General features: G+C 44.0%; 1 protein-coding gene across 1 annotated transcript in view; it reads right to left on the bottom strand.

The window, feature by feature from the left end:
• Positions 1–10,674: 10,674 nt before the first annotated feature.
• Positions 10,675–17,103, bottom strand: part of cps1 (carbamoyl-phosphate synthase 1, mitochondrial) — a 59,477-nt gene continuing 53,048 nt past the window's right edge. Inside the window, exons 35-38 of the mRNA XM_071529138.1 lie at positions 14,170–14,229; positions 13,792–13,904; positions 12,515–12,644; positions 10,675–11,836 (exon numbers count right to left, since the gene is read on the bottom strand). Of these exons, the coding sequence (XP_071385239.1) occupies positions 11,690–11,836; positions 12,515–12,644; positions 13,792–13,904; positions 14,170–14,229 (450 nt within the window). The 3' untranslated portion in view covers positions 10,675–11,689. The remainder of the gene's footprint in view (positions 11,837–12,514; positions 12,645–13,791; positions 13,905–14,169; positions 14,230–17,103) is intronic.

Raw genomic sequence — 17,103 nt, 5'->3', positions numbered from 1 at the left:
TGGCTGCCAGAGGGCGCATTGCAATGAATCACCGGAAGGCCATCTATTCTCTCAAAGTGTTATGTGTGTGCTTACATTTGTGTGTGTGCAGACATAATATATGCGTAGCCTGGATAACAGAAGCAGAGAAAATAGGCAGGGAGTGCCGCTGCCGCCTGCACTGAGTATGAATGGTAGGGATCATCTGTATTTTAACGAGGGTAATCGATGAGCGCTCTCATCTCATTATGGTTTTCATTCCCATATCCAAGCAGCCATTACTCCTGTGGGCGCCACTGCCACTGTACCACTAACCTGTCATACCTGGCAACCCCCGCCGCCTCCCCCTCCTCTCACACACACACACACACACACTCCCCTCTGCCAGACGTAATAAATGCTATTGTTCCTCATCGCCAGGGAATGTTAAATTGAAAATGGCTGAGACAAGCTGCCTGGGGTTGCATCAGAGAACAGACGACCTCTCTCTCGCTGTTTAGCCCTTCAGCTTTTATAATTAAGCGGAGGACATTCTGAACAGCAAAGAGAAGATGGCACCCGTGTTGCTGTCATGCACAGACGATGACGGGAGCTAAGAGGGAAGCAAATCGACGAGCGCTGATGTAAAACACCTATAAATAGAAGAGGCAGGAACGTGGCACGGCTTGAAAATGGCAACCCATCCAGGGTTTGGACCTGCGAACTTCAGAGCGGCGTAAGCTTTACCAGCAGAGGTAGAGGGACGGCTTCAGCGCTCAAAGGCAGAGGAGAGGCGAGGCGAGGGATCAGACATAACAGTAGCCCATGGTGAAATATTTACTTGGCCTAGATTCATATCTAATGAGCTTAAAGAAACCCGTTACGTAACCGAGCCGGCGTTAAATGTTTAATGCCGCTTTGCGTTGTTCTGAACACACTGGAGAGACCCGCTCTCGTCTTTAAATGAGCTCATCTCTCTCTTCCCTCTTACAGAGTGTTCGCCCAGTTCAGTTTGAGCATCTGTATAGCTCCCACCGATACTACAGATCCCTCCTGTGGCCCTCTGAACGCAATACTGGGGGTATCCTCGCTGTGTTGGACGCTTGTGTTGGGCAGCAAACCGATTAAATCGATCGCTTTAAAGTCACAACCAGTGTTGGGAATAACGCCTTACAAAGTAATTACACTACTTTTGGCAGTAACTAGTAATGTAACTAATTACTTTTTCAAATTAATAACGCAATTACAATCACTGAAATTTAAATGGGCTCGTTACTCGTTACGGGATTATCCGGTTTATGATCATCCGACTTTACGGTGGTGCAAGTGAATCAAAAGACTACCAACCTCCCTCGAGACTTTATTTCTCAAAAGCGACTAGCGACAAATCTGGTGACTTTTTCTGACCATGGGAAGCAAAGTTAATGGGTTGAATCCCAAAGCATTTGGCAGTAAATTGGTACGGCTGATGCCGGTTTTCTCTACTTGCTCGTCTAATCCAGAGAGTCTGATGATCACAGCTTCCCACAGCAGGGGCTGTAGGATAGGGTCCACTTGTAATTGTTACCGGCGTACGCCGAAACTGCCCCGAGTGGGCGGAGTCAGCACTTATATTTAAACGGCTACTCCGCGGCGTGCATAACAAGTGCAGCATTATATATTGATATGCAAATTATCGTATGACATCATCTGGCGACTTCTAGTGACTTTCTGAGCAGCCAATAGCTACTTTCCATGGAAAAGAGTTGGCAACACTGCTACCAGTCCGGTAACTTAGCCCACACAGTGTACTAATGCTTGATTTGAAGGCCTGTCGAGGCTACAATAAATACGCCTATCAAAACAAATCTATTGTGTTTTATTGTTCCACTACTTACTTTTCATCATAGTGATAATGGGTACCATTATAGATAAAATTCTTGTCTCACACTGTGCCACAGCAACACTAAAATAATATAGCTATGTGTAATAAGAGAATTGAAGCAGACATTTAAAAGTAACGCAAAAGTTACTTTCCCTAGTAACTAATTACTTTTATTATGCAGTAATTGGTAAAGTAATTTAATTACTTTTTGAGAGAAGTAACTAGTAACTGTAACTAATTACTAATTTTCAGTAACTTGCCCAACACTGGTCACAACGCAGGCTAACTCTGGAATAGCCTCCAATGCGCCATCTGCTGTACATCTTCTGATCTTTTACAGGGTTGTTGCTACTGTTAATTATGTTGCGCGAGTCTGACTTCTGCAGCTGGCTAATAAGTTAGAAGTTTCCCCCTCCCATATGTCTGCTCGGCCTGTCTCAGTGGGAGCCGTGTGGTGACTCGAGCAGTGCCGGGCCATTGTTCTTACATGTCTCTAATTAGCTGCGAGCATGCCGACTCTACTCTTGTAGCTTGTCTTTAAGTCCCGGACTTCCAAGGCAACCTCTCAGCACTCAGATCTGCGCTCCGCACCCCAGGGCCCGAAAAGAGAGGGGGAGCGGGGATAAAACACAGAGATCTGCAGCTCCGAGGCAGAGCTTTTGATGAGCCTAATAATCTAACAAAATCTGTCGTTTTCATGAAAGGCTTTTTGATTCTGTTTTTTTTTTTTTTAGGCTTTTTCTCGCCGGGCCCCCGCGCGTCTGTGTCACTGAAGGCGAACTGGCCAGAGATGAGTTGCTCAGAGACTAATAAAGCCCCGTGGTTCCTGAGGAAATGTGGCTTAACCGTTTCGGCTTCGCTATGATCATATTTTTTTTAGTATCAAGTATCATGGCAGAACTTACCACCCATGTGTTCTTCCCCTTTTGCTCCCCCTAGAACACGTTTGATCTTTAGAACGACCACAATGGGTTTTCTGACAAGAAGCGGATCGTGGAACAGATACCCGACCTGGCGGTGTGCAAAATGGTCTCGCCAAATCCCGCACAGTGTATTGTAACTTGGTACGTACGCTGGTTTGTTATAGGCCCAAGTCTTTTCCAGCTTTGTAGACCTACTTTAATAGTTGAATATCTGTGTAAACTCATGCCGGAGCGCAGAGGGGTTAGGGGCTTCAATACCCCTCATAATCCAAAGATACCGCGAGTAGAGCTCTCCCCGGTGCGTCTTTTAGAGCTTTGCTGTGGCTTACTGCAGTTTTAGCAGGCTAGACAGGTTTTCCCCAGCAGCACAATTGTGTGCAATGTGTGTGTGTGTGTCTCTCTCTCTCTCCCTGCTAGCAGCACAGCACACCTTAACTTTGGCATTCTAGACAAAGCTCGAGCTAAAACCTTCACGGACCGTACAGGGAAATCTCTCCTACATTGGCGGAATACTAACGCCGATCCTCTGCCGCGTTTAATTGCGCCCCCTTCAAGCTAAACAAGGGGTGTGATGGAGCTTAGTGCAGGTTTTGTTATGCTGATTGCAAAACACACTCTTCGGAGCCCTCAATCTCCAAGTCCTCCCGCGAAACCTGAGGGGAAAACGCCACAAAAAAAGGAAATTTGCCATCACTCTAGTTTGTCTCGCAAAGTATTCCTAATGGTACCTTAACAAGAAAGACTGTAATTTAAAAGGTATAATTTAAGTGGGCTCGTCAAGCAAGCTAAAGTAGATGGGCATTTGATGTGATTCAGAAGTAATTAGAGTGTGTGTGTGTGAGAGAGAGACTGAGAGAGGCTCAGCTGGGTTTTGTTCATTTTTTTTTGTCAGAGACACACAGCTGTCCGACCATTTAGACCAGCCAACCTCCCCATAATCACAGAGGAGTCAAGAGAGACTCATAGTGAGCAGATTGTGAACTCCTCAGTCCTTTGAACTACTGTCAGTTGACTGCGAGGCACTTTGGCACAAAGCGCTACTGGCTGCAGCGGATACATCTCTCCCTGTCCTCGCGCGCCCATCCAGCGCTAATCATCCCCATCATCCATCCATCCATCCTTTTTCTCCACTGCTCGTGCCTGACGTTTAACTACTGAATGAATTTAGATGGAACATTTCCTGTGCACTTAAACCAAATCACTTTAGACATAATGATTTAGTGTGATCATTAATTCCAAGATGGCTGCGTTACCAACACACAGGACCTGGTGTAGCTAACCGCAAGGTGCTGTTTAGGATGAGGATGTAGAATTGCATTCACCACCTGACGTTTGAACATGACAACTCCATCCAGGATTGGCTGAAGAAAGAGGAACCGGAGCTACTGGCCAATTCCACTGGAGTTCCCGTCTGTCTAGCCACACAGAAAGCATGAACCAAGCCTTACACCTACACACAGAAAAATAAGGGTGCGAACTGGAACCGAAAATGGGAGTCATGCAATAGAAGAACCGTTTCTGGTTCCACAAAGAACCTTTCAAGAACCTTTTAATATCCCAAAGAACCATTTTCATTGGGGTTATTGACCTAGGTTAAAGGGTTATTTATAGTTAGGGTTAGGTTTAGGTTTAGTATACAGTATATTGTGCAATTGCAAATGAGGCTATACAAGGCAGATAAACAAAAACACAATGCAGGTGTCTAAGCAAAGGAGTGCAAAAAATGGTTCTTTAAAGAACCTTGGTCTTTGTGGAACCAGAAATGGTTCTTCTATGGCATCACTCCGAAGAACCATTTTCGGTTTCAGTTCGCACCTTTATTTTTCTCTGTGTAGTCCACGACCTAGTCTTGTAGTCTCACCTCATATATTACAACCTCACCATCCACCTCAGCAGCAGTAGGCTAATTGGACAGATGACTAATTGGACAGATAAGCACCTTAATGCTAAAGTCAACATTGTTCAATTGCAAGGCATTGGTGCAGTGATGATCGCAGGGCCAAGACGCTTTTGAGCTTTGTCTTCCACACCAGGTTTACATATGCATGAAGTCTAAGTTACCTGTTATTACAGCAACAACATAACTCACTATAAGTGACTGCAAGACCCATGTGGTGAATGGAAGCTGTCAAACAATAGGTGATTGTGTTGTAGCAGCATGGAAACACATTATGGCAATCTCCTCTTTGTATAGATGGCAACTGGAACCCCCTGACGGCCTGGGAAACAATTAAACTGCGGTCACAATTGGAACGGGACAACATTACGGCTAATGGGGTGGCGTCTTGCTGCCGCAGAATGGTATTTACCACATGCCAAAGCAGGCTTTGGCGGGGAGTAAGGACTGAAGCTGTGTGGAGCATTAAAATCACGTATTCAACGATCCTGTTGTGTTCATTAACGCTTGAAAGTGTGTTAATTTCTGTGTGTGTGTGCTGGCAGGAGATTGCTAACCTGCACTCCACGAGGCCAAGGTGTCTCTGTTGTGTAGCCAGTGTGATACACACATACTACAGTGTGTACATACATACATATATATATATACTGCAGCCTAATTGGATTTTAATGCATAGTCACACGTTAATATCCCTCTGTACCACTCCTGCACACACACCCCTACGCCCGTTCTCTCTCTCCCTATCTGTCACACACACATATGTAGCACACACTGTGTCACTCACTTCCCTCCCTCACACACACACACACACAAGGTTGAAACACCATCTCCTCCTAATTCCCTAAGGGTAGTCACTTATCCCCGGGTGGGCTGCGCACTGCGGCGGGGCGGGGGGGGGGGGGGGGGTGGGTGGTTGTAGGGGGCAGTCAGCCAATGACGCTGCCCCCTCATCTATAGCTGCCAATCAGATCTGCATAAAGCAAAAAAAAAAAAAAAAAGGGCCTATGTGACTCAGCCCAAGAGGGAAGCAACATCTTCTACCTCCCTGCCCCGCCCCCCCCCCCCTCCCCTCGCCCCCGCCTCCATAGATAATTCATTTGGCCCAGCATGACAAATGCATGTCAATTAGCCAGGTTTATTTTTTCCTTGGATGAGAAACAGCGGGTCCCTCTTCATGCCAGAGGAGCGTGGTGAAACAGTGCATTATTTAGCATTCCTGGACACACTCTCCCTTCAAAAAGAGGCAGCGATTATTCCGTTTGATTTGAGCAGTCTTGTGTTTTCTTTGTCTTATTTATTAGCGGGGATAAATTTTAAGTTTGTCTGCTGCGTTACCTCTGTGATTGGCGTTAGTTTCCCCATCGCTCGTTTACAAGCCCTCATGTTCAATGCATCAACCTTCGCTGTTGAATGTAATCAGCTTTGCGAGGAGCTACAGCTGGGTCTCCCCTCCCATCTGTCGTAGCCGCTAGTTACAAAGAGAGACAAAACGGCTACCAGAATCCCCCACCAGGGCTGGATTCAATTCACTTTCATTTCAGTCAGTTCAGGAATTCTTCAAAAATGCAAAAAGCCCAAAAACCGCTCATATCTAATCTAAATGATTCAGAATGAGGACCATGTCATATGAATTTAAACTAAATTGAGCCTACTCTGCCACGCAAACTCTCTCTCTCTCTCACACACACCAGCGATGGAAAATCCATGGACGATTCTCGATTCGCAAACGAGAGGAGCTGTGAGCTGTGTTACTCACATACTTTGTTTGCATCTTTAATAAACACCTTTTACATTTATTTGTTCCATTCACCATTCAACTGCTTTGACATACAAGTGTAGAGCTGGTACGTATGCATATTAAAAACAAAATTAAAAGTCTTTTGCAGAATGTGCAGCATGACATTTGGATGACCTGGAAGTCTCTAATATTTCCTATTTCACTTTTGTGTTGTTTTTTATTCATCCTCACTTTTTATTTGGCTTAGTCAATTTGTTTGAGTTTAGTTATTGGTAGCATTTCCTACTTTTGCAATGTTATATATATGCGATGAACAAGAAATAAATGCACTTGGTTCGTCTAATCTACACCCACGGTTCTCGTTGATTGAGTCTACGTGGTTCTCATTGATTGAAAGATTGCATCCACTTTCATGAGTGTAGGCTGTCCTATAGCAGTACTGGGTAGACATTACATTATTCTCAACTCTCCTAAGTGTATACAACGAGAATCATGTGGAGCCAATCCACTTTTGACTCTCATTCATCGTTCACCAGGGCCCAGTATTTCAAACGTGATCTGACAGGATTATCCTGGTCGGATTGGATTAAATCTAGATCTGATCTGAAAACTGGGTATTTCAACACAGATCAGGAGAATCCTGATCCTGAAGATCAGGGTTTCAGCTCTGGTAATCCAATCCTCCCTTGAATCCAGATAAAAGGCTGATTTGGGTATTTCAAAAGTTAAGTCAGATATCTGGATCAACTTGATACCAAAATTTCAGGATCATTTGAATCCCACCTCAGAGGTGGATTTGACTTGGACTGACAAACTCTCAGCTCATACTTCTCCTAGATATTGTTACTCAAGATGTTCGTTACACTTAAGTGTTAGTGTTGTACTTCTAACAAGTAATTTAAGTAATATCAAAAAATTTAAAGCATAGTAAAAATTTTGACCACACTGTAAAACTGCTGTAAATAAAATTACAATTATTTCTCAAATTCTAGTTCACCAAACATTGTAACTTGCATGTACCAAAACAGAGAAAGACAAAGGGATGCAGGGTCCAAACAAAGTTTTATTCCAACAAAGACATGTCAAATAATGTGACCACTAACTAAAACAGGACCATGCTATTTCAAATGTCAAGCTGTTTCTCTAAGCACTGAGCAGGTCTGTACACAATGCAGCCTGCTTATACTGTAAATCTGCCGTGTTGCAAATGACGTGACGCTAATGATAGCCCGCTAGCTGCTTAACACACAAGTCAATGGAGCCGCGTTAGCTCCCGTTAGCACGGCCGCGTCTCAATTAGAGATCGCCACGCCCTGCTTTTAATAAGGTGACAATTCAAATAGTTGGCTTGCATGATGTGTTGGTTGCCGTTCGTATGGTATTAAAACCGCTACACAATAGACGACGGTTAACTTACACTTTTGACGTGAAAGTCGGCTCTGTGCTACTCCTTTCATGAAGTAGTCCGCCATGTTTCAGATCCCGGAGGCGGAGACTTGAGATTGGGAAATCCGTATCCGGCCAGGTAGGGATCACAGTGATCCACCCTGCCTGTGTTTTGAAATACTCAGATAAAGTCAGCAGGATCACCGTGATCCATGACTGAGAAAAGGAGGATTTCATTATCCGGATTATTCTGATCCAGATTACAAGTTTTGAAATACTGGGCCCTGAAGTCTTCCCTCTCTCACCAACTGAATCAAACTAAAGACTCAATTGAAAAAATCTTTTCACTGAGTGACATAAAGAACCGAATCTCATAAAAGAGTCGAATTTTGCATCACTAAACACACAAGCCAGGGCAACTAATCTCATTTTGAGCTCCCCTTGCTGTTTCAAAAGGAACACATAGAACTTTATTACATTGCCCCTGGTGCTTGCAGGACATTGGCGCAACACTAAGACCGAGTTGGAGTTTATTGAAGTCAAGACATCACCATTTCTTGTCCTTTCATCTCTATGAAGATCCTACAAAATTGCAGTTGCCCAAGATATAAAGATCAGCACCAAGATGAACTGCTCCCACTTGCTTATGTGCGGCATTCTATGGCACACAGCAAAACAGCCCCTCAAGACCTCCTACTGGGCATCTTAGGAGGGATGATTACAGCTAGTTTACCCATACTGTGTTCATGTGAGGATTCATGCCCAGTGGCATCGTCACTTTGATGCTCCAGCTGTCTCCTCTCCGCCCTGGGCTATGCGCAAATTTACATTTCGGAAAAAAAGATGTCTCTCTTCATCTAGCTGATAATTCCATCTTCATACCATGTGAAACCAGCAATAAGTCGAGTCCTCAAGGAGGAAACCGCTCTGTGCCTCAAAGGCATCTTAACCTATGCTTACATCCCATGACCACAGGCATGTATTTTTGGGGTTTGTCATCACACACATACAAATTCTGTTCTTGCATTGAAATGGAGCCGTTTCATTGGTAATCAGGTTGCAGTTAAGGCATTTGTTTTTACCTGCCCAAGGGAAGGCATGCTTTCATATAGGAACTGAGACCTCGGTGCCTTCGGGCCAGCAGACCCAAAACACATTAATGTGAAAAGCAATTTTTCCAAGATAACAGGGTGAGGTTAAACTTAACGATCCTACACTTTAATCAAAGTGGGATTTGCAGACATACCGCCGAACACAATGTGGGGGTCTCGTCAGCTACGAGCACCACAACCGGCCCTGTTGCTTGGTTACTGTGCCTGCAGTGAATCGTGACTCCGGTGGTCCTTGGTAAATCGAACAGTGGGCTGCTGAGGCAGAATTAGCTCAGATGAACAGGAACCGGGGATGCAAACACGCACACCCCCACATATATAGTTACCTATATACTATATTATAGCCTATAATACATAGTCTACAACTAACTTTTTAGGTCACGTTAAATGCACTCATCATTTGTAAGGTAACTAAACATACTGTATATGTATTACGTGCATCACTTTCATGAGCACATGAAAGTCAGATATTCTCACATTATCATATTATCACATTATCATAGTACATTATGTGAGTGCACCATAAACTCACAAGGGGGGGGGGGGGGGGGCAGTTGCAGGATGACATGGAGGGAGAAAGAAAGATGCAAAACACCCCCTCTGCCCCTCCTCTTCCCTGTGTGTCTGAGTCAGTGCAGTGATAACTTCCACAAAGTGTTTCATGAATGGGAAAGGACAGAGAGAGAGAGAGAGAGAGAGAGAGAGAGAGAGAGTAAAAAACAAACACATCCACTGGAGACTCTGGTCTCCCAGTCCGGGAAACCAGTCTATCAGCTGGCAAGTCTTTACTTCCTCATTCTGAAACGCCCCGTCTCCCCCTCCAAAAAAAAAAAAAAAGGAAACAGATCATGATAGCGAAATATCTCCAAAAGATGACACGTTTGTATCCCAGAGGAACTGTGCTAGACGTGTATAGATTTTGATTTGTTTCATGTCTCGGAGCCAGGTGAAAAAAAACCCCAAAAAGTTCCTTGGGTTTTCAAAGTGAAAAAGAACGCCTTATATCTGACTGACAAAGCAAGGCAGAACGAAGATATTACTCAGATCTCTCTCTCTCTCTCTCTCACTCACACACACACACACACATACACACACTCTTCGATCCATCCTTGGCAAAAATGACCAATAACTTTGAAACTCTGCCCTAGAAAGTAAGGTGGTCTTTGATTAAGTCTTCTTGTTCTGAATAGAGAATAATTGTGCGCTTTTGTGGATGTAGACATACAAGCCCCACTAACAGAAACAGTGGGCAGGTCAGTAAGTTAAGATTAAGATCCATACTGTACATTGAAGTCAGATTCTGCAGTTTCAGAGGGTTGTGCTTTCACTGAGGGTTTTAAATGCATATTGCTGGCAATAATATATTGATAGCAATTGTTCCACGACTGTTGCAAATGAATCAGTTTTTAAACTGCTGCAAAAATAATGCAAGAGTGCTCTATTTCAGAGTCTGTACTTGGTAGCGTTGTGCTATCCTCTTGTACCCAACTGTTCTTTATATTGCTGTATAACAATACACCATCTCACGTTTCAGTGCAGTTGTACTGTGCCTGAATAGGCTGATTCAAGCAGAGGCTGTTGGGAGTGGGAGGAAAAACACCTGCTTTTTAACACATTTCCAACACAAACACAGCTTAAGACACTCACCACACACACACACACACACACACACACACACACACACACACACACGGCAAGCGTCCCCTGAGAGAAGACTTCATATTAAAGTGGATTCAGAGCTAATAAACATACTGTGGGACAAAAAAAAAAAAGAACAAAAATGCAAGAGAGTTCTGAATACTTTTATATCTGGTTTGTATGCAGGAAGAGTACAATGTTTAAATGCAGAGCAGGTTCAAATGCAGACTCAGTTTTTAACATATATACACATAGAAATCTAAAAATATGAACAGATCAGTTTCAACCTTGGATTAGGTTTTAAGGCTGGAGCTCTTTGGAAAACAGCAGTTCCTTGCATCATGAAAAATGACTAAGGAGTAGCTACATTATAGCTAATGTACGTACAGTTGCTTATGAGACACGCTTACAGTACATACTGTGATTTCAGTTGGGTCCACAACACCTTCTTTAGTCCGAAACCAAAATGCACGAATGAGGCAGAGTGAGTAAAAGACTGGCCTTTGACCAGACCATTAGTGTTAAAACGAGCTCAGAGAGAGCCGAGCAGCGGGGAGGTTTCCTCGCTACAGAGACCAATAAAACCGAGGCGCAGAAATTTTCAAAGTTGTCTGAAAAAAACAGGGGCACTGGTCATCAATAAAATAAGAAAATACAACAGCGTTGGCACTGTAACAATGTAATGCACCAGTGGAGTTCAAACAAGAAAACAAAGACACGCCACCCTTAGGGATCTACTTTCATGAGAAAGCAGCGCAAGTACCGTTTCCCCTGATGCGTCGACTTCCAGCCTCCTTAACCTGTGTTGAAAGAAAGTAGAATAATCCCTTGAAGCCTGGTATCAATCAGAGTGTTTTGGCCCCCGGAAACTAAACTCAGGCTGCAACTCCTGTCACTGAAATAGCTCGACATCACCCTGACATCACAGGACAGGAACAAGAGAGGTGGTGAGTTGTTACGAAATTATTTAGGAACCACGTGTCCCTATATGCTTGCATCTGATACTGCTGCTTCACCTACTGGTGAAATCACACTGGAGGAAGAAAACCAATCTGAAGTTCCTAGCCTCACACAGCTTCTCCATCAGAACTTACAAGGAACCACGGAGAAGTCATTTTGGATGATTCAGCCTCTCGAAAACTCTAAGTCCTACTCTTTTTTTTTTTTTTTTTTTTAACAAGAAGCATCTTGCAAGCCGAGCGTCCTCGCAGTCTGCTGGTCGGCCACTCTCTGTTGGCTTTCTTTCTGGCGGTAGTGGAAGAGGCTGGTGGTGTCGAGCTCCCCGGCGTAGCAGATGGCCTCCGCGAACAGCTTCACCACCTGGGTCACACACGCAAACCATTCCCATGCGCACAACAAATATGAAACCTAGTTTCTCATAGTTTTTCAATAACGCTTCTTGAATTTTGACTTATCTAATCGGATATTTCTACGTTCTATCCATTTCTAGCCTCGTCATTTGGTACACTTCACTATTGTTCATTGGACAAGCATGACTTGAACGGTTGGACATTATCACCATTGAAGAATGAATATAGTTATAAATGTCTGAACTAGTAGGGGAATGCTTAATTTCTCTTGCCTGACAAACAGCCTTTTAAGCAGCCGCGAAAAGTGGAAACAAAAGCCCTTATTTCTCTTTACAAATTCCATCTCCATCTCCTCAGCTCTTATTCCTAGCTTCTTTGAAAGAGCACCTGCTCTTACAAAAGATCTTTCTATGGTCACAGGACTCTATTCTATATAGATTACCTTGGCACTCGCTAATCGTGTTTGCTTGTGATTTTTTGGTCAAATAGGAAGTGAAGCTTGTTGCACTGCTGCACTGATTGTACCTTGCTCTGGATAGGAGCTTCTACTAAATGCCTAACATGTAAAATGGACTTGCATGTGAATTGAATCAAACCTCATGCAATACTCTTGACTACTAGCAGTTCTAATACTAATACTACTACCAGGTCTAATAATGCAGTCGTTGGTAGTGTGACAGTTCCTGACCTGATAGTTTGTGATGAGGGGGACGCCGTGGTCCACAGCCATTCTGCGGATGAGGAAGTTATCCTTTAGGTGGCGCGTGTTGTTGTTGGGCAGGTTAACCACCAGGTCGATGTGGCCCTCGTTAATCAGTCTGCACGAACACACACACACACACACACACACACACACATAGTGTCATAGAATCATGGGATCAAAGCAATATGAATTTAAGCCATATTAAGACTAATCCAAATACTATGATAGTGAAAGTTGGGTTAATTCAGGCAATGGCTGGCGTTAGCATAGGGATTGATCGGGCAGTTCCTATGATCAACAACTTGATCACAGACTTGGAGTTGCAAAGGGCACATGGATAATCAAGGCAGAAAATTAGCTTTGACTGGAGTGGAAACCAGATTTTAATATTGATTAGTTGTATCGCTGCTAATAATTGATGCTAAGTTTCCTGTTGTATCCTCATTATGGCATCACACACACAAAAAAAGAAATTGTCTGCGTTGCCCTTTCCATTTGAAGGCCTCTAACAGACAGTGGCATCGGGGCTGAATGCTAATACAAACATAGAGGGCAGACAACAGTGACGACAAAGGTGCTGCTAAATCCTCTGTAAACAATCGTCCAATCCTCGTGCCTCCTGCCTCCTGCTGCCAGTGCTCTGTGTGTATTGTCTTAGAGTGGGCTTATTTAATTCCCTTTGCATCCTCCTCTTCACCAAATCATTCCCAAGCATATGGTCCAGATGGCTTCATTTTAGCATGATCATGACTTGTTTGTGGAATCATCACCTGAAAACTGCAGTCGCTTCCAGCAGGCCTGCTGCCATTATTCTGTGTGGCTACAACTTTTGAAGAAGGTTGTACCTCTGATAATTGAACAAGCTCCTGACTAAAGCAAAAGTGACTCGTGGAATAAAGTCAGTGTTAAGTTTGGAGCAGGACTGGGGTAAATCCAATCAGTTTCACTTTATGTTCTATCAGCTAAAATGTACATCGCAGCGGTCCTTGATTTACTAATGATAGAGCATATTCACTCTATTTTTCCTTTATCATTGGCTAGAGCCTAATTAAGGCCAAAACGGCTGAAATGTCCCTGTGGCTTTTTTGTTTTCCCCATGCTTGACTTTGTTTTGACATAAGACCTTTCTCATCCCCTTACAATAGTGCCTTGATTTTTTTGGAAAAGCCCAGCCTTTTCCACAATTTTCACGTGTAGGACTGTTTTTGAGTTCCATGATATAAAAATTTCCAATTTAATCTTGAAAATGAAAACTTCCCCACCTGTTAATACTGGACAAACTGGTGTCTTCTCCCTTCTGGGTGGGCCACGCTACTGGAGTGGCGGGCACGTCATTGGCGCACAGCCAGGCTGAGGTGGCCTCGGTAGCATAGAGCTGCAGAACAGAAGGCACATGTTGGAGGATTTTCCCTTAAGCATCATCACCATATACAGTATGTCATACCAACACTTAGGGAAATCAAGGATAAGTCTTAAGTATTAATGTAAGGGCAGTAGAATGATGACCAGAATGGAAAGGAAGCTTCATCAACCACATGTCATTCAATTACTTTATATCCAATCAAGTATGACTTTTGTGTTGCTTGTGAATGAGGAACCAAGGCTGTGGTGTTACAAACAGGCAAGATTTCAATCCTCACCTTGAAGCCCTCCTCTTTCAGCTGGTGCGCTGTGGCCAGGAAGTTGGGTCGGAACGAATGCTGTGGGGGAGGGAAGGAGACAAAGAAAGAGAATGACATAGCAAGAGAGTGCTATTGGGAGCTGGAGAAACACAAAGAGAGGAAGTGTGTTCCTGTGGTATTCCCTGTTCATCCAAAATGGTCCAGAGCAATGGCAGGAGATACAGTCCATCACCTATTGCCATTAGTGCAAGTTCCCTCTTGAATCTCTCAACAGTCGTGATGTGCATCCACAGCGCCTTCAGCGTGGCCGCTGGCTGTAGATGCGTGGCCGTTCTCCAGCTGCGTCAGGTCAGCCGTTGGAGAGGGGGCAGGCTGAGCGCAGCCTCGGTGACTAATGGATATTTCACACTGTCGTGCCCTACCTGCGGTTCCGATTAGAAAACAACGTTGCAGTAATAACACAGACACTGACCCTGGTGTAATATTGCGGATCCACTCCCGGAATGGAGCAGCCCTGGAAGCGATGGATGAAAAAACGGTCAACCCCACACGCGAAAGGTGTTCAGGGGTTGACATTATAAAGAAAAGAGGTTGAGTTCCGCTTGGAGATTTGCTCTTGGTTTGACAACATAATGCTGTGTAAGGTATAGCTGAGAGGAATCTGCAGAAAAGAGCTGTTTTATTGTGGAGGTCCTACCCTCCCATCACACTTCCAATACTGCAGCAACCTCTTGGCTCACTGTTGTCCTGTGTTCCTCCAAAGAGTCATTGTTCTGGTTGAGATAAAAATTCAAATTCAACCAAATCTCATCTTAATTGAATGTCTTATTTCATTAAGGTGCTATCCGAACTGCAGGATTTTTAAATACATTTCTGATACCAGTTGTCAGCTTCAAATGACCCACTTAATGGATTCCATCTAGCATACTGAAAGTGCTGAACACTCCTTTGTGAGTGTTTGCTGCCAATTTGCAACTGATTACACCCAAACTGTGTGCCCTTCAGCTCAGTAAACAATTTGCTTGCTGAAATTACTGCTGTCTCACCAAAACCATTCTCTATGAATATGAGTAACGACTGGGCACTCAGTCAGGAGTGAGTAAAGGGAAATGGTGACATTTTTTTTTTTTTGCAGGAGACGAATTGGAATGTGACCAGAACTCACTGGAGGAAGTCAAACTGATAGAAAGCTTTCTTTATGTAATGTCGTTGCTTTTCATACATATAAATATTTGCTCGCTGCCATTTTCTCAGGCTGGCAATATCAAATGCCTTCTTTATATATGGTATGTAGCCTTCATGATGGTAAATAGCACTCCTGTCTATGCTTTCAAACAAGCTGGGGATTTCGTCCTTGTCAGGTAACGCTAACTTCATACACCATCACATGAATCTCATATACTTCCGGTCTTCCCCAGGAGTAGTCCCACACTGACTGCTGTAGTCCCATCGTGTTTATGCTGAAGCACGATGGCACTATATGGTTTTGCATGGACTATCCAAGTTCGATGCCTATCCATTGCACATGGTCAATAAACTCCTGAGTGAGACACTGCTCGATTCTACCGGGTTACAAGTAGATTCCCTCATCCAACAGCCTTCTCTACTCTGTCTGGGTTGTACCAATTTGAAAGACAACCTCCACTTCAATGCACTGCTGCCCTTTGAAAAGACACCCTCAAGTCGGTTTCGGCTCTACCAACTTAACTATTAAGGGACAAAGTCATTGGAAGGGTGCTGACTTGCTCGCTTAAGGCTATCCATCAATATCGATGAGGATGTTGGTCCTTCTATCACAGTGAACGGTTATTAGGGGTATTTTGCTTATGCCATTGCACTTAACTGTGAAGGCCTGGCCAATATGTGACCCACAAGGTTTTGCCATACAAAGGCCAGATGTAGGCACATCACAAGAGAGGACAGCCAGTGCAGGCACTGATGCCTTTGGGCCTGACACTGGTTCCTCCTCTAATGGTCATCGGAGTATGTGAGCAGAGTTGAGCGACTTTAAATTCTGCTAATCGCTCACGGCATTGTGCAGCTCTACTCAGCCTCTGCCTACCCTCTCCTTTTGTTCCGCTCACCCTCTTGCTCATCTTCTGTACAAACCATGCTTCGCTCCATCCTCTCCCAAAAAGTTTGGCATCACCCACATGAATCAGTGAAATTTCATACTTATAATTTGGCAAAACCTTACTTACAGTGTGGCCACTGTACTGTACGTCCGTGTATGCTGTGTGGAAAGGCTGGTTATGATACATTTTAAGGAATAGTTCACCCCACAATGAAAATGATGTAGTACTCATACAACCACCAAACACTGTGATTTAGCTACTGCAGTTCCTTTTCAGCCTTCTCCCAAACAACTGCAGTGGAGAAAACTGGAGCAGGATGGATTGGTTATGTCTTAAACTTTTATATGCTCCACACTCTTGGTTGCAGGAGGAAATCCAGGTGTGCCAGTACCCCGTCTGGCTCTCCAGAGTGGATGGCTGGATGCTGCATCACTTCAGTAGGGATTTGGTGTGATCTTTGTTTTTGCTGGCCTTCAGCAGATATGCATCTAGGAGGCATGACATAGCCAACACAAGTGTTTTTGAGCAACAGAGGCTTCAATGCTGGGGGTTTCAAATGGGTAAGAATGTCATTGTAGGGGACTTTGTCTTCTCATGTCATGCCCAAGGTCGGCTGGAGGACCCAGATGTCCTGGCCTCATGAACCATGTATGTGATGAAACTCTATAAAGCATCTGATTGAAGCAGTGGTTGAGCACGCTGAGTCAAACATCTCTTCACTAAGAACACGGAGTGAATGAAGGCCTGGCTTGTACCAAGATATTTGAGTAGTGGTGAAGCTATTTTTTGGGAAATAGCTTTGAGCTTATTCGGTTTGCTCATAACACTCAATGAGTTATGAAACAGTTTTACGACGAGCTTGCCTTGATGTAGGATT

This window comes from Centroberyx affinis, unplaced genomic scaffold (assembly GCF_046629955.1).
Source record: "Centroberyx affinis isolate AG114_WGS23_722 - 3 ecotype Tasmania unplaced genomic scaffold, CSIRO-AGI_Caff_v1 ptg001769l_1, whole genome shotgun sequence".
Lineage (NCBI taxonomy): Eukaryota > Metazoa > Chordata > Actinopteri > Beryciformes > Berycidae > Centroberyx > Centroberyx affinis.
This window is presented reverse-complemented; position numbering and strand designations above follow the sequence as displayed.